The sequence below is a fragment of the Lissotriton vulgaris genome, chromosome 10 (genome assembly GCF_964263255.1).
Source record: "Lissotriton vulgaris chromosome 10, aLisVul1.2, whole genome shotgun sequence".
Lineage (NCBI taxonomy): Eukaryota > Metazoa > Chordata > Amphibia > Caudata > Salamandridae > Lissotriton > Lissotriton vulgaris.
The window spans coordinates 1,149,477,494-1,149,495,527 of NC_141698.1; the positions used below are offsets into that span (position 1 = coordinate 1,149,477,494).

The 18,034-nt window shown below is 45.3% G+C and overlaps 1 protein-coding gene across 1 annotated transcript in view; it reads left to right on the forward strand.

Moving 5' to 3' along the window:
* The window catches only part of LOC147689493 (vomeronasal type-2 receptor 26-like), a 676,984-nt gene extending 659,442 nt beyond the window's left edge, over positions 1-17,542 (forward strand). The window contains exon 4 of the mRNA XM_086939932.1: positions 16,635-17,542. Coding sequence (XP_086796058.1) covers positions 16,635-17,542 — 908 coding nt within the window. The remainder of the gene's footprint in view (positions 1-16,634) is intronic.
* The last annotated feature ends 492 nt before the right edge of the window (positions 17,543-18,034 follow it).

Consider the following 18,034-nt stretch of genomic DNA (forward strand, 5'->3'; position numbering starts at 1 on the left):
GAAGATTTCACAAACACCGTGATTGATTCCCCTTCAGAAAACTATGCCTCAGTCTCAGGTAACCGGAAAGAGTGAGGCATAGTGAACATACACTGAAAATAAACGCACATCACGCTTCATGAGGCAAAGAAAGCAGCAACTACACTTACCGATCACCAAATCGGAATGAGTAGGTGTTTGCTGGGAAACGGCTAGTCCACGGTAGACTGGTGATTCAACATGGGAAGCCGGATGGGGGTGGGAGAGCCTGGTGGGGGGGTGGGATGAGAGTCTTACCACATCAGTGGCACGCAGAAGATACAATAGGGCTGCAAATGGTTGCCCGCGGCATCTGAGTTAACACACTGCGAGAGCGGGTAAGAATGACAAACGACCCTACGGCTGCTGGGGAATTTGGTCTTAATTAAGGTGCTGTAGCACAGGGACTTGGTGAGCCTCCTTAAAACTTATGAGACTTTGACGCCTTAGCAGGCCTAGGTTGGATTTTGCTACACGTGAATGGGAAATAATCTTCAGACATAAAAAGAGGGAGTGGGACTGCAAAGCTGACACGAGTAATCCAATTGGGCTTGCGTCAAGGCCGTGTGTATTGTTTGAATAAAGTGATCTGCACCAGGGACTTCTCATTTACAACATGCGGCTAAGCGGTGGAGTAGTGAAAATGAGTGGTAATCGGTGCCGTTCACCGAAAAAAAAAGAAAAGTTTTCTGGTTTTATTTTCCACGGCGGGAGAGCCTGGGCGGGAATGCGAGTGAGGGGAGGCAGGCAGATTACGAGGTAAGCCGGATGGGGGCGGGAGAGCCTGGTGGGGGGGCGTGAGTGCGCGAGGGGGGGCAAAAATGAACATCTTTTAAATATTTATACCACGAGGGGCAGTTTAATCTCTGTAGAAGGGATGTGTATTTATAAAGTGATCTGCACCTGGGACTTCTCATTTACAACATGCGGCTAGGCGGTGGAGTAGTGAAAATGAGTGGTAATCGGTGCCGTTCACCAAAGGAAAATGTAAAGTTTTCAGGTTTTATTTTCCACGGCGGGAGAGCCTGGGGGGGAATGCGAGCGAGGGGAGGCAGGCAGATTAGGAGGGAAGCCGGATGGGGGCGGGAGAGCCTGGTGGGGGGACGTGAATGCGCGAGGGGAGGCAGGCGGATTAGGAGGGAGGCCTGATGGGGGCGGGAGAGCCTGGTGGGGGGGCATGAATGCGAGCGAGGGGAGGCAGCCGGATTAGGGAGATGCTCGTGCTTGTGTGGTCACGTGACCCGCTTTTGTGGTCACGTGACCTCACATGCACTGTGAAGAAACCGCAGTGGTTTCACTAGTCGATCAAGCCCTTGAATTTTCGCCTATTCCATTCGTAAGCAAATGGTAATAGGCGAAACCTAAAAAGGGTATCTAACTCACCGGGGGACCGGTGATAATTCCAACCTGGTCCTAATTGGGTGTTTTATCTAAGTTGTGCAAATCCGCACAAAACAAGTATTATCGAAGGGTACCAGGCTCGTCTTGGAACAAGGCGGGTAGTGCCTGTGGACAGGAAAACGAGCGGCTGTATATAATGGAGAAATGAGCTGTTAGGTCAGTAAACCTCGTTTAGTGGCACATGGGGAGAAAAATTCCCAAAAATAACTTCGGACCGGATAAGTCTTACCGGTATGCCATAGAGTTGTGCTGAGGGTATTGGCCGGAAGCAGGAAACACCCCAATTGAGACTTGGGGCGTCATTTTTATTCAGAATGCCCATGCGTCAGAGCAGATAAACTAGAGCGCTTATCACCACAATAGTGCAGTAAGTAATGGAGATAGACAAAAGACTGGGCTCCGGAGTCGGGAAGCCCGTCTGGTACAAAAACATAGTCGAGCTTGAATAAGTATTGGAAGGAGTGGAAGTCTCGATGTGAGAGACATTTTTTTGGGATTAATGTAATGTTAATCAAAGAGTAGGTCATGAAAAAATAAAAAAAGGGGAAAAGCTGAAGATTAATTGATGAACCTGGTATTGGACATCAGAGAGAAAGTATAAAGAATCTCAAGGGCACAGAGTCACAAAATAAAAGAATTACAGAGAGAGAAGAGGGAAAGGAAATAATGGTAACATAGAGTATTTGTAGTATACGCATGTAGCATGTTTTTACATATAATCTATCAAAGAGTGTTTTTACATTAGAAACTCTAAGTATGACCACAGTTCTGGGTTATGAACCTAGAAAATAATGAAGCTCGTCATCAGAGTTCTGTCCATGCTTAACTGAGTGAAGGCGCATGATCCAGGTGGCCTCATTGCGTCTTAGTCTTAGTTCTCGATTGCCACCTCTAACATTGACTTCTGTTACATCAATTCCAAAGAAGGTAAAGTTCTTGGTCGTTCCTTTTGAGGGGCAGGTGGCCGTGTGTGTTGCCATAGGATAACGGACATCTTGTTGTAGAATAGCCCATGCATGTTCCCTGATTCATTCCCTCAGGGATCGGATGGTACTCCCAAAATATATACTGTGGCACATGCATTGCATTCCAACACCCTGATACTGATCTTAATCGAGAGTGCAGAGCGCAAGATGACAAAATTACAAGTAGAGATTCTTGAATTGGAAAAGGAAATCCAGGACTTAGACCTCAAAGACGCTACTGAAAAAAATTACAAAATAATGAATGACTTTCTACTAAAACACCAAAATGAAATAAAAGACCGCAAAGCAAGACAACTAAAGAGGGACGAGGCAGACTACCGAGAAGGGCGAGTTTTCACCTTCGCCAAGAAATACGACCCACTCATCAAAAAAACACCACGCTCCAATCATAGCGCCAGAGCAGAAGTTTCATCTATCTCCTCCAGTTCGACCTCGCTCAACAGCATCCCCAACAGTGATAGCGATAATGAGAACCAAACAACCTCCATGAATGTCGCAGGACCCAGCACCACCCCAAAAGAATCTTCTAACAATAATTTTTTACGGGAAATACAAACAATCAAACGGGAAACCCGCTCAAGACCAAATACCATGGTCAGAAGACCCGCAGAGGCAACAGAGCAGGCAAAAGACAACTACAAGGAGAAGCTACGCTCAGTGAGCAAGAAATAAACAATGTGAACAACAAAGAAGTACAAGTTGTCAACCTCTCCTCTGAACAATTAGATCCCAACATGATTTCACTCTTGAGCAAAGGTCTCAGTTTTAACCCCCATGAACAAGGGGACCCTTGTAGGGTAAAGATTGACCTCTTCAAATTTGTACGAGGACTTAAACTAAAGAAACACTTCTCTGGCCAACAAGACAAACCAGTGAGCTCATCCAGTCCACCGCTACATGATCTTCACAACGCACTTACCATAAGTGATGTACAAGCAACTCATCTACTACTCTCCTTGACAGACTTTGATGATCCGCCAAACTCGTTTGACAACTTACTCAACGACCTTGAGTTAGACACTCACCAAACAATCGAGAGTGGTCTCAAAAAGAAGTTGAAATGGACTCCAACTCTACCAGGAGGCAACCCAGTGGATATATTCTATAACCTAGTCCTCAGTGACATTGAAAAACATGAGAAACAACTCAATACAAACAAATCTAGACATAATGACAACCTTTCTAAAGATGAAAGACTTGCACTTAAAACTCTGAGTGACAACCATGACCTCATAATTAGAGAAGCGGACAAGGGGGGGAATGTAGTGGTTATGAACAAAGCTGACTACCACAACGAAATTCTCACTCAATTATCAGACACTAACTGTTACTCTATTTTGGACTACAATCCCATGGGACCTCTCACTATCCTCATCAACAAACACCTCGGTGAATGGAACATGCAAGGTCTCATCAATGATGACGAACTTCTATACATGAAAGTAACAAGACCTACGTACCCCTGGCTCTACACCCTGTCCAAAATCCACAAGGAAGCCCCTTTCCCACCCGGGAGGCCGATAGTATCAGGCATTGGGGGTCCTACTGAGAGAATTTTGCAATATGTGGATGTATTCCTAAACCCAATGGTCAACAACTTGCTGTCATTTATACAGGATACCAAACACATCTTAGGGATCCTCACAGACTTGGACTGGCAACCCGATCTGTTAATGGCCACCCTAGATGTAGTCTCCCTCTACACCTCCATTAATCCGATAATGAGACTAACAGCAGTTAACAAATTTCTTGAAAGTAGACCCATCACTCTATGGGAACACACTAAAATGCTCATGTCCATGATGAACATAATACTCATGAATAACTTCTTCCTCTATGATTAACAATGGTACAGGCAAACCAAGGGGGTAGCCAAGGGGTCCAAATTTTCCCCTTCCTTTGCCAACCTATAAATGGGAGCCCTAGAAGCAGAATTCATCTGGGGCAACAAAGGCCTGCCCTGGGTAGATCACATAGTATAGTGGGGCAGGTTCATTGATGACTGTTTACTAATCTGGTCCTTTACAAAGGAAAAACTGGAAGATTTCTGTGAATATCTGAATTTAAACAACATGGACATGAGATTTACCAGCCAAATAAGCACCACCAATGTCACGTTCCTGGATGTGGAACTTTATATCAGAAACAATGTTCTCCACAGTCGACTTTTTCGAAAAGAAACCTCTTGCAATGCGGTGCTACACGCAGGCAGCTCCCATCCTTCGCATCAGATCAACGCTATCCCATATGGAGAATTCGTCCGTGCCAGAAGGAACTGCAGTGACAATATGGAATTCGATTTATGCATTCAAGACATGACCACATGCTTCTCCAAAAGAGACTACAAACCACAAATACTACACAAAGCAAAAAACAGGATCATACGAACAGACAGGGTAGCTACTCTCACTCCCCAAAGAAAAGCAACGGATGTACATCAACCAGTAAGACTAGTTATGGATTTCAATGATGTAAGCTCGACAGTAAAAAGAAGCATTACCAAAATTTGGGGCATTCTACTAGCCGATAGTACATTGAAAGATGATGTCACAATCAGACCACAGATTACTTATCGGCGAGAAAGAAACCTAAGAAACAGATTATGCCCCACAGTGCCACATGGCACCAGTAACACAAATTGGCTAACGGCAAGATCCAAAGGTTTCTACAAATGTGGAAACTGTGGTATGTGCAGATGGGCCAACCATGGCATCAAGACATTCAACGGCTTTCACAAACAAAAATTCACCATCAATACCAATATAAATTGCAACACCAGATATGTGGTTTATATCATACAATGCATGTGCCACAGTATATATGTTGGGAGTACCATCCGACCCCTGAGGGAACGAATCAGGGAACATGCACGGGCTATTCTACAACAAGATGTCCGTTATCTTATGGCAACACACACGGCCACCTGCCCCTCCAAAGGAACGACCAAGAACTTTACCTTCTTTGGAATTGATATAACAGAGGTCAATGTTAGAGGTGGCATTCGAGAACAAAGACTAAGACGAAATGAGGCCACCTGGATCATGCGCCTTCACTCAGTTAAGCATGGACAGAACTCTGATGATGAGCTTCATTATTTTCTAGGTTCATAACCCAGAACTGTGGTCATACTTAGAGTTTCTAATGTAAAAACACTCTTTGATAGATTATATGTAAAAACATGCTACATGCGTATACTACAAATACTCTATGTTACCATTATTTCCTTTCCCTCTTCTCTCTCTGTAATTCTTTTATTTTGTGACTCTGTGCCCTTGAGTTCCTTTATACTTTCTCTCTGATGTCCAATACCACGTTCATCAATTAATCTTCAGCTTTTCCCCTTTTTTTATTTTTTCATGACCTACTCTTTGATTAACATTACATTAATCCCAAAAAAATTTCTCCCACATCAAGACTTCCACTCCTTCCAATACTTATTCAAGCTCAACTACGTTTTTGTACCAGACGGGCTTCCCGACTCCGGAGCCCAGTCTTTTGTCTATCTCCATTACTTACTGCACTATTGTGGTGATAAGCGCTCTAGTTTATCTGCTCTGACGCATGGGCATTCTGAATAAAAATGACGCTCCAAGTTTCAATTGGGGTGTTTCCTGCTTCCGGCCAATACCCTCGGTACAACTCTATGGCATACCGGTAAGACTTATCCGGTCCGAAGTTATCTCTTGGACTTTTTCTCCCCATGCGCCACTAAACGAGGTTTACTGACCTAACAGCTCATTTCTCCATTATATACAGCCGCTCTTTTTCCTGTCAACAGGCACTACCCGCCTTGTTCCAAGACGAGCCTGATACCCTTCGATAATACTTGTTTTGTGCGGATTTGCACAACTTAGATAAAACACCCAATTAGGACCGGGTTGGAATTATCACCGGTCCCCCGGTGAGTTAGATACCCTTTTTTTCCTCTTCTTTTTATTATTTTGATACGCAATGATAGCACCTTTAAACCAACACCCCTTTCCTCCAACTGACAACACCCCTTTCACCCTTCCACCCACATATACTACGACATATCACACCTTCACAGGTACCTCTTCCATTACGAGACTCCTTTTGATTCTGTTTTTTAATTCCTGAGACATTATGCTTTTCGTATTACCCTGCATCTGTAATGGTTTTCTTTCCATTTCTGTTCCTGATAACAACGGGCGTTTTTCACTTTCTCAAATATATTTAAACTTGGATAATCCGGTATGTTTCTTTCCCTTGATTGTGAAATGTTCGATTTACCAACCTCGTTACAAAAACAGCACAGGTTCTTTTGTTTTTTCTCCCCCCGATTATTTGGAAGAAATATGGACAAAATAATCTTTCTACAACATGTACATTGACCAGAACGATCTATACCTTGATGTGTTTCAAAGGCATATATTACTGCCTCTTTCCTCCTAGGGCGGTAGCATTTTTCCTTTTGCCATGCAATCCAATACTTACGAATGTATGAATTTTGTTAATAATTATGCCATGTGTCTGCATTGTAGCAATATCTATGTCACTGGTAACCACATCACCGCACGCACTACAATGTTATACCATGTTATCTGTTGTATTCTTTCTCCTCCCTTTTTTTAAGGTACTACAGTAGGTCCACGGCTAACACTCAGCCAGTGGGCAGAGGGCCTCGTTGTTTCTTCCTACCATGTTTCCCCCTTATACCAATGCCTAAACTCATTACGCCGGTCTTGTCAGTTTTTCACAAGCTAAGACACCCATCAGCACAGATTCACCATATTGCTCTCTCGCACTCTAGGTGTTCGTTTATGATTTTCTTTTTCTTTCTTCTTAGAAATGTCACTCCTCTCGTCCCGCCGCACATTTTTTCTTTTGGTTTCCACGCACAAAGGGTACCCCTTCCTTTCCTCTGGTCTTCTAGTTGTAACTGTTTCTCTTTTAATCCCTATGTTATGATTCCCAAACCTTTTTCCTTTTTGTATCACCTCCAGCCCTGAAGAGTCAATGGGTTAATTCCCTAACTGACGAAACACGTGTCGGCTGGTTTCTCTTTCTAGGTGGTGGCACCTGTACAAGGAGGACCACTCACATACCTAATTAAAGCTAAACAGAAAGAACATCGTGTGTGATCTTATCCTTCAACGCCTCACTTTGATTACCCATAACTTTATAAAGTGTTGTGTGCGCTTGACTCTCTGTTTAACTTTTCAGAAGGGTTAGTTCCTATACCCTTTGTTGGCAGAGTTTTATGGTTTTCTCTGCACAGGCAGCACCAACCAATACTACCCTTTCGCAACTACCTCACCATCACACGTTGTGCCCCATCCTATTTCTGAAAACGAATAACCCCTCGCTGAACCGTAATTGTTATATTAATAGTTACCATGGGAATATGTTTTAGATGTTTTTTTAATATTGAATATATTTTTTTAAATTTCACTCTACTTTACCATGGGGAGAAATCAGCCCAGTGGTTAAGAATTCCGCCTATATGTGAAAAGTTATTAGTTGTAACTTTACACTTATAAAATTAGGCTCTTCCTCTGTGCATCGATGAGGCTTGTAAAGGCTCTGACCAACAGTCGGGTTGATTAGTTTTGGTTCTAGGTGGTCAGAAAGTAAACCAGCTGGTCATTCTGGCTTGCTTTCGACGGCCAGTATGAAGCCAGCCAGTAATCTCAAGCGTTGGCCTTTCCACCCTTGAGAGTACGATGCACAGTTTTTAGCAAGGTTTCCATTCTGGCCTGTCCGACATGGAAACCATGTCAGAAATGTTTGTAGGCCCACAATGGAGCCCCCTGGGTGCGCAGACTCCTGTTGGGGGACGAAGATGGCACCCATTGTGCCCCCTTGTTGCTCCCTGCATCCCGTGGCAGGTTCCTAACCTGCACCCCGTGGCACTCGGTGCAAGGATGAACCACACCTCCCATTTTCCTATGGGAGAATTCATTACGGCCTGCTTTACGGCCAATATGCATGCTCCTATAGTGAAATGTAGGAATGTGACTGAACAGTGATCAGTTGCGTCCTAATTATGGGAGCGGGACCGCTGACCGGGTGTCTGTAACTCCCAGGATCGAGTCAGTGTTGGGCGGAAGGATTTCCTCCTGACATCAACATAAGGCCCTATGTAGTAAATTTACACTCGGAAATAGTGAAAACCAAAATGAATACATTTACTACAAAGTGTAAGAGTAAATTTAAATGTGTGGATTTTCTCATTTTAGAATTTCCTACATTTGGTTATTCACCATTTCCAAATGTAATATTAATACATAATCATTTTTAAATATCATTAAAGAAAAGAAACAACCTAGCAATTTTATTGTCAGTTACTATTAATTAAACGTAATCAAAAATTGCGTTTAATTAATGGATTTTAATTTTTTTTTGAATATTTAAAAAAACTGTTAATTGTTAAACTAATTAAATATTTAATTATTAATTGTGTATACTTTTTAAGGCACACCCACAAAAACACATACACACATATACACATAATTTAAAAGCAAACCTAATTTAATTATTTTAACATTTTCTTTTTCTACAGGGTGTTTTATTTTGTCTCTGCCTCCAGTATTTTCTATTGGAGTGTTTTGCAAAAACTCAAACTGTGAGTGGTTTTTTGTGGAGCTGAACTCTCTTCAAGGCTTGGCTGGCATTCGTTTGCTACAGTTGTTTTTTGTACTTTTCAAAGTATCTTTTTTTTATACATCTGGGTGGAAAGCAGACAGCCTACCACAACAAATCTATGACTTGTCTCCAGACTCCCAACACTTTGACAAATTTCTTAGGACATCCCTTTAGTTTGTACACCATTATTTTGTCATGGCCCATACACCAATCCACGTTGGTCTCCCAACTTCTCTGCTTTAGGACCTCACTGCTAGGGTGGGTGATAAATTCTGCTAGGCTGGATAATTTTTAGAGTTTTGCTCACTGTACAATCCACTTGGAATGTGGAGTTCAAAACTCTGTCAACTGCAGTGTGGTGGAGGTTTTCCTCATCTGCGGCTCCTCAACGGCATGCCGAATTCTGACTGATCACAAAACTCTGCATCATTACATAAAAACTCTGTGCTTTCCGCTCACCCCTAATCACTACCCCCCCCCCCCCCACATTCTAATGACATCCTGCTTGGCTACCGTAAGAGCTGTACTGCAAAGGAGCAGGGCTTACATGTCTAGGGACGTGTTGCTCCATATGCCCAGGGCTACAATCTGGGGGGGTCAGTTCCATCATACAGTCCATGACTCTGAGAGCCACCTTCAAATACCCCCCCAGTAGTTCCAGAGGAATGGACAGTCCCACAAGATGTGAACTATGGTTTCTCTCTGTCCACAGCTCTTACTGCTGTATGATCTAATCTTCACCATTCAGAACAGTCTGAAATGGATATAATAAGCCTGGTGGGACAGCTTCAGTTGTATTAGCTGAAACTGTCCTGAATGGCTACTTCTCATGGGTATCTGCAGGTTGCCCCCTCAGTTGTCATCCTCCATTTTACCCAGGACCACCTTCCACTTCTCCCTGAGGCTATCCAGTGGGGAAAAGGGTTGGTATTTTGTAGTAGGATGGAACATAGTTGAGACACTGCATGGCTGGTAAGGGGGGCCTAACACTCTGTACTCCCAGGGAGATTCAGCTGGGACCTGTATCAGGGCCTCCACATGCGGGTGCAGGAGGTAACTTAGGGCTTCATTACAATGTCAGTTAGAAAGCAATCAGACTGACCCCTTGTCGGAATCGTTGCTGACTGACTCAGTTTCGGGAAGTCCGACTGATCGATTACAATGTTTCGAAACACCGTTCAGTCGAACTCCCATTGACTTCAATGGGAGCCTGTGTTCTGACCCACAACACAGGCTCCCATCGAAGAAAGGGGTGGTTGCAGAAAACCTTGCACTCTCTGGCAGGCACCCCATGGTGCCTGCCACACTGTGCATGGTTGTGACTAGGGGTCCCATGGGTACTCCCATGGGCCCCAACCGGAGGCTTTTGGTGAAGGGGGGCCGGCTATAGGCCCCCATAGACAGTTTCCGACAGCTGTTCTGTGTCAGACAAACCAAGTTGGAAAGGCTGCCCGAATCGGATATCGTAATACATTGGTCAGAAACGCAGTTCATAGACCTGTCCAATTTGGCTCCGACTGACTCAGTTTCTCCGAATGCCGGTCTGAAACAAGTCAGAAAGATCAAGTCCGAATGGTTACCTTCTATGGTAATTGGTCAGTCGGAAATTTTTCCAAGTCTGACTGAGTATTCCCTTGAGCCCCCATAGTCGCTTTCAATCTCTTTCAATCTCTTCTGAGTCCTTCATCAAGGTCTCCTTTTGGTTGCTTGACTCCCAAAATCTGCAGCTCTGGATGTCCGCAACCACCTTGACTCATTCCCCCTCTGCCTGGGATCTTATTGGAGCCAACACTGCTCCCCAAGGTCTTCACTGCCTGTGTGTTTGCCTCCTCCACTTTTGATTAGTATATTGTTTGCCTCGATCCGGGAGGGGGTAGCAACCCCACCCCCAGGCTCCACAGTTGCGTGGAAAAAGTGTATTTAAGGTTGTGCTGAGGTGTTGCTTTACCCCACAAAAATTATTTTGTTGCTTTTGGAAGGCATTGACATAGTTGGGAAAAATATTCACTTTGGCATCACCCATTTGCCAGGGTCTGTGTCTCCGTGCCAAATGCAGGATTAAGGTGCCTGTCGTGGAAGTTGTACAGCAATGTCACTATTGGTTGAGATGGTTTAGCTTGTTTAATCATCAGCATTTTGGCTGCTTTGCCTTTGAGAACCTCCTTGGGGATCCAGTCCTCCAGAAACATGCATGGCTCCTCCTTTAATTCTGGGACTCCCACTCTTCTCACATTGTTCTGTCTTGAACGCCCTTCTGCGTCTTGGTGATTTTCCTAAAGTTGGGCAACTGTTTGGAGAAGGGCCTGGAATTCTGCATCGCTGCCCCTAACCCAGGGCCCCAGATCTCCCTGGATTTGCTCTGTTCCATCCACTCTCTCCACCCGTTTCTTGTTGTTTATCTTAAGGAGACCAAGATCCCAGGCTAATGCGTTCTTCTTGATTTCTGGGGCTAGTTTTGTGTTCTTAATTGCTTGACAGTGGTGGCTGTGTGATTCTTTAGTCCATTCTCAAGTGGACTACATCCATCCCTGCTGCATGGGAGTCTCGGAGGGTCTGACATGGGACCCATATTCCTTGGCTTTGGGGCGACTGCCTCCCTAGGTCTCGGGGGCATCCCTTGGTCATCCATCATTCAGGGTGGGTTGCAGTGTGAAATCTGATGTCTGGTCAGACTCCGTCTTCAGGGTCACCTTACACAAGGGTAGTGTTGGTCTTCTGCCCCAATCAGGGCCGCCCTTCTTGACCCCCATTTGGGCCAACCATGCAGCTGCAATGTTTATAGTGCACGCCCCTGTAGGACGTCAACCCACACCGCTCCCACAGGCTCAAGCACCCTCCACCTACCTCTTAGCTCCACAGCCCCTTACTGTATCAGTATCAGCTCCAGCTCTCGTGATACCCAGTGTATCCCCACTTTTGCTGCTCACCTCCTGCTCACAGACAAGAGGGACAAGTGTGCTTCAGGGGAGCTGCTCTGCGCTCCAACCAGGTCCTTCAGTGCTCCCATGTAGACACCACCTGAGCGGGCCTCTTCACAGTGCTCAAAGGTGCCTTTTTATGGTCCTCGTTTCTTGTCAACCTCTGTAGAGGTCATTATTCAGCTGGTCGCACTACAGGGGGGGACCTTCCCTGACTTCAGAGAGTCTACAGGGCTTCTCTTGGTTCCTTCTATGGCCTCCTGTGGTCTGCATCAAATCCGGGGCCCCACAGTCTCTCAAGCCACCTGGATGTCGTTGTTCTGTTTGCTCAGTCAGAGCCCCAAATCTCAGGGTCCCCCTAGCCTCCACTGTCCTGCTAGGCCAATCAGGATTCTTTAAGTGGCACAGGCACCCAGCCGGCCCCCACACTTTGTACATTGGTCACCACCTTTTGTCTTGGCCTCTCTCCTGGCTATGTTGGATCCTGCTTTTGCCCGTTTCAGCAGCCCCTCCACTGTCGTTACAGATGTCTGCCACTCAGGGGGCACATTGTGGAGGGGGGCTGGTATATCCAGGATGAAGGGCCAGGCCTTGACCAGAGCTCCTCAAAATGCCTCATTCCTGACTGCCATCTTATCCTTGACCCCATTTGCAACTGTTTTATCACCATTAGGGCAGTAGTAACCTTAGGCATGTAATTTGTGAATAACAATGGTCCTATTTATTTGTGGGTGTTTGCTAGTATAAGCATGTTCATTAATAAACTCCTCCTTACCTCATCCTAAACCCCCCCTTGCTCCTCCCTAAACTCCTCCCATTTACCTGCAGCTATTCCCTATTTTTGCACCGCTCCCAGATTCCCTTTTACATTAAATGACCCCCTGTCTTCGGTTCCAGCCCCGCAAGTAGGGTCAGTCGCAATCCTGTTCTTTACAATGGGAGCATGCATTCTGAACGGAATGCTTTCATTGCAAAGTGCCTGTCACCGGGTGCAGGGATCAACAGGGGGCCCCCAAAGTCAGAATCCCAAAGCCTTTCTGTGTCAAAAAGGCCAGCACCGATAGGCTGTGGGAATCGGCCATCGTAATCCCTCGGCCAGAAAGAGCCGCCGAGGGATTACGAAAGGCTTCCATATGGCAAACAGGATCTCTGACCCAATCGGAGCCCATTCAGAAATTCGATTCAGATTCCCTTCTGACTGACCCTATCAACATGGGTCAGTTGGAAAGGAATCCAACCAGCCAATTATGATGCGGTCTGAAGGGCTCCAAACGACGGTCTGAGCTGTTTCAGCCTGCATCATAATCGGGCCCTTAGTAGGAAACACATGCATGTAAAATATACAACAGCTGGTGGTGGAGATTTTGAACCGAAGGTTTTTGACCTGCAATGTGTAGGAAAGGAGGAGTACTAGAGTAGTACTACTTTATGTACTACACAGTGCAGTTTATGAAATAGACCCCTTGTGTGCCCTTCTCTGAATGTAAATGGGAGCATCATGCTTGAAGAAGGCAGAAGGAGGGAGAGTACGACCTGTACAAATTCTTTGCCCCAGGATACTCAGGGTGGTACCCCTTTTCTACCACACACACTCAGGGCATGGACCTATTGTTCTGCATTACGGTACTGTACCTTGCACACTCAGGGCTCATACATCATTTTTTTCAGTAGAGTAAAATATCTTAGTCACTCAGGCCACAGATCTCAGTTTCACCGCTACTCTACACTACTCTACACAACAGTAGACACTCAGGCATCGAACAGTACAGTACATTGTACACTGATTGCACAGATGTTAGTGTCTGCAGCACAGCATGGTACTGTGCACACTCAGGGACAGATCTCACTTTCTGCAGCACAGCGCTTTACCGTGCACCCTCAGGGCACAGGTATTCAGTTTACAGATCAAAGAGGAGACCTCCTAAGTTGAAGACATGTAACTGGAAAGTCATTTACGGAACATCTTAAATGGCAATCAAAGACCTCTTCGCATATGTGGTCCGGCTGCATTAAACTTCAGGTCTAAAGATGGACTTTACATCTAAATTTAGGGGCATATTTACAATGCCCCTGTGGCACTTTTACTGAGCGTCAGTTTTGTGATACTATGGAGGCGCAGTGTGCCAGCCTATAGCCACAAGTCCAAGCAAAGACACCCTGTGTGGCTTTTCATGGCCTTGTAAATATGCATTAAGGCAATGATTTACTCTGCCTGAAAGGGACGTTCCATGGGTGTTGACACTCCCTCAGATTTACAACATAGCGTAAATCTGAGTCAGTGTCAAAGCTAATGACTTCCCAAAGAAGACAAAGCATACATAGAACGGGAACAATGTCCCCTTTGATGTCCCTTCCTCTCAAAAATAATCATGCCAACAACACAGACTCCCTTACACCCTTGTGAAAGGGTGCATGCATTGGCGCTCGGCTGCAGTTTGTGTGCCAGCGCTGACAGAAAGGACAGGAATGTGCTATATCTTGTAGATACGGTGCACTCCTCCCCTTATCTTTTGCTGTAGAGCAGCGCAGCCAGAAGGCTTGTGGCGCTGCCCTATGCAAAAATATTTTAAATATGTGCCTCAGACTTAAGGTCTTAAGTTAGAATTCAGATCTAGAGTTAGACTTCAGGTCTAAACGTAGAGTTGAGGTCTAAACGTTGATGTCAGGTCTAAAGATAGACTTTAGATCTAAACTTAAACGTCAGGTCTAAGTTAAACTTTGTGAATGTGGCCCCCCTTCCTCTTTAATTTACAAATGCTACTTGAGTAAACCATACATTCATTAACAGAAGAAATTCTGAAAATGCTTCAAACGCCCCCTTCTGAAAAGACACTTTCAGGTGCACCAGTTAGAACAGAGTATCCCACCTGTGTGTCTAAGGGACTGGGAGCCAACAAATTGTGTCAATCCACATCTTCTGCACTATGGCATTCAAACATAATGGAAGGAATTGGTTCTAATTCAACTAGAATAAGATTTGTTTCCTCAAAAAAGCAGCTCTTTTTATTCTGGAAAATGCATAATAGGATTGATTCAAATTAGATTTGATCAAGCAACCATGGGGAATATTTACAAGGGGATTGCGCTACTGGAACATCACTTTTACCGATGTTCCAGTGGCGCATTGCCCTGCATCAGATCTATAAAGTGGCGTTAAGCCACTTTTTGTGGCTTAACGCCACTTTGTAAATATGGTACCCTTTTATGCAGGTATCTTCATGAAAGGGGTGTGCAATGGGTGTTGCTGTGGGTGATTCACCGAAACACCCATCTTTTTTTTATGCTGCCCCAGATTTACATGGAGCCAGCGCCATGCAGGAGCGGGCATTAAAATTGCGAAACGAGGAGTGGACACATAGAAAGAACAAAATGGCATTTTTGATTGTTTATGTCAAAATTTATCAGAGGAAAACTTTGAGGGCGTGATAATTAACCCACAACTCATCAATCCGATCCCTGCGCAAACATGTGCTTGCACTGGGATCGGAATTCAGACCTACACATGCAATCAGAGTCTAAATGAGAGTAGTGGAATCTCGAATCTGAGGTCAAAGCAGCCCAGCTGAGCAAGATTCCTTCCTCTCTATAACACTCACTGAAGGTGTTCCACCGACTTGAGGAGGTCTGACAGCAACAGAAGAAAAATAAGAATAATACAAGTCAGTCAAATTGCAATGCTGATATGGTTTAGAAAGTCCACTTGTGTTTGAGAAGACAACATTCTGGCAAAAAATGTATGGATTGCATTGTAAACTTCATCACAGTCTAACCCTTTAACTGCTGCCGTCGGCCGTTGGCCATCGCGAGCACTACCTCGCTGGTGCTGCGAACCTCCAACGGCTGACGCAGCCCTGCCCACTCCGCGGAGCCGCTGCACTGCCACGAAAAAACGCTGTGGCTAAAGTGTTAAATACTGTTTTGTTGTTTACAGTATGACTTTTATCTATTTATAGTTCAAAATTTGACAGTGGAAACCTTAATTAGAGAACAAAGAGCTGTGCATGGAGGTATTGGAATGCAAGAACAGAGCGAGGAGACATTTTAAGATTGTGTCCATACTGCAGAGGAGGGGTCTTGAAGTTCATGAGGCTTATGTAAGATCAGGAGATTAGATTAAAACATTGATAAATTCACACCATGTAGCATAAGGGTCTGCATTTCCAAACCAGCAGCACCAGGGTAAATACAATAAGACTCTTTTTCCAAGCAGGGTCCAGACCCTTACGTTACAGGTGCTGCTAGATGATCCCTTCTCTAAGGATGTTCTTTTATTGGCTGAGGAATTGCCTCTGTGAAAAGGAGCATCTTCCTGTTGCCTATGTGTATGACCCATTGCAGACTAATATATACATGTATGTAGACAGGATGAGTGTATCCACCCCCTACAGCCAATCACTTCAAGAATATGTTGGTACTACTCCTAGGTTTGTGATGGCGCTCAAGCGCAGTATGGTAACTCCTGCAAGCTGGCAGTTGTGCCTATGTCTGTCCTTCTGGACACCTCAATGGAGATGCAGGGTCAATATCCGTTTTTAGTATTGGCTTTCCAAGGCCCAGTGTGCATGTTCTACAGAAAGAACACCCGCACACAGGTACACATCTAGCCATAGGACAGATCTGAATAACTATACTGTGTCACATTCCACTCATCTCTCCCTACTTGAAAGCATCTTCTGTAATACTGAACAATTTTCTTTTCCTCTAGATATGGCAAACTGCTTAGCATGCCCTGAAGATCAGTGGTCCAATCAGAAGAGAGATGCCTGTATTCCACGGGTGATAGAGTTCTTGGCCTATGAGGATCAGCTGGGAGTTGCCTTATCCTCCATTACAAGTTTCGTCTCCCTCCTCACTGCTGGAGTGCTGGCAGTCTTTATTAAATACCGGAACACACCTCTGGTTAAAGCCAATAACAGGGATCTCAGCTACATCCTCCTCGTCTCCCTCCTGCTGTCCTTCCTCTGCTGTCTTCTGTTCATTGGACATCCTTCAAAGACTTCCTGTCTCCTCCGGCAAACTGCCTTTGGGATCATTTTCACTATTGCTGTTTCTTCAGTTTTAGCCAAAACAATCACAGTGATCATTGCCTTTAACGCCACAAAGCCGGGCAGCAAACTGAGGAAGTGGGTGGACCCACGCGTTTCCAGCTTTTTGGTGCTCTTCTGCTCACTGGGGGAGGTGGTGATCTGTACTGTGTGGCTCCTCAGCTCTGCCCCATTCCCAGACATTGACACCAGATCAGAAACTGGGAAGATGATCTTACAGTGCAACGAGGGCTCTGCTGTTGCCTTCTACGCTGCGGTTGGTTATATGGGATTCTTGGCTCTTCTGAGTTTTGTTGTCGCCTCCATAGCTAGAAAGTTACCGGCTACTTTCAACGAGGCCCAGTTTATCACCTTCAGCATGCTGGTGTTCTGCAGCGTCTGGGTCTCCTTCATCCCAGCGTACATGAGCACCAAGGGCAGGTACATGGTGGCCGTGGAGATCTTTGCCATCCTGACTTCTAGCGCTGGACTGCTGGGCTGTATCTTCATCCCCAAAGTCTACATCATCCTCCTTAGACCTGAGCTTAACACCAAGGAATATCTAATGGGGAGACAAGGAACCCCCTGAGACCTACAGGACTGGGATAGTTGTATCTCACAATACTGAGTGACAAATTATCGCTCTGCAACAATATCAAGTGCAGATCATTGGATAGCACTATATCGTCAAGTTAGGCATGTATAAGTGTGTACTTAGATTTACTATTCTTAACTTCACATCTATGAGCCTAATTTGGATGTCGGACGGACTCATGTGCAACGCATCCCTGCACCATGGAGTGCCAGTCACTTGGTAAAGGGATCTATTTGGGGGCACCATAGGTGCCCCCCACACCAAAAGAAAAGGCCCTGGGGTGTCAGGGGGCTCGTTACCAGGCTGATGAACCGCCATGGATAGACTGACAGGGAGGGACCATCCTAATCCAAACGGCTGTGCCTGGTGTGCAACGCCACCATTTTAGGGATTGGGTGACCTCCACCGCATCGGTGGGCTCAAGGAGCCCGTCGGATGCATGGCAGTCGGGATTTCCACCCATCTGCACCCCGCCCGCCATCAAAA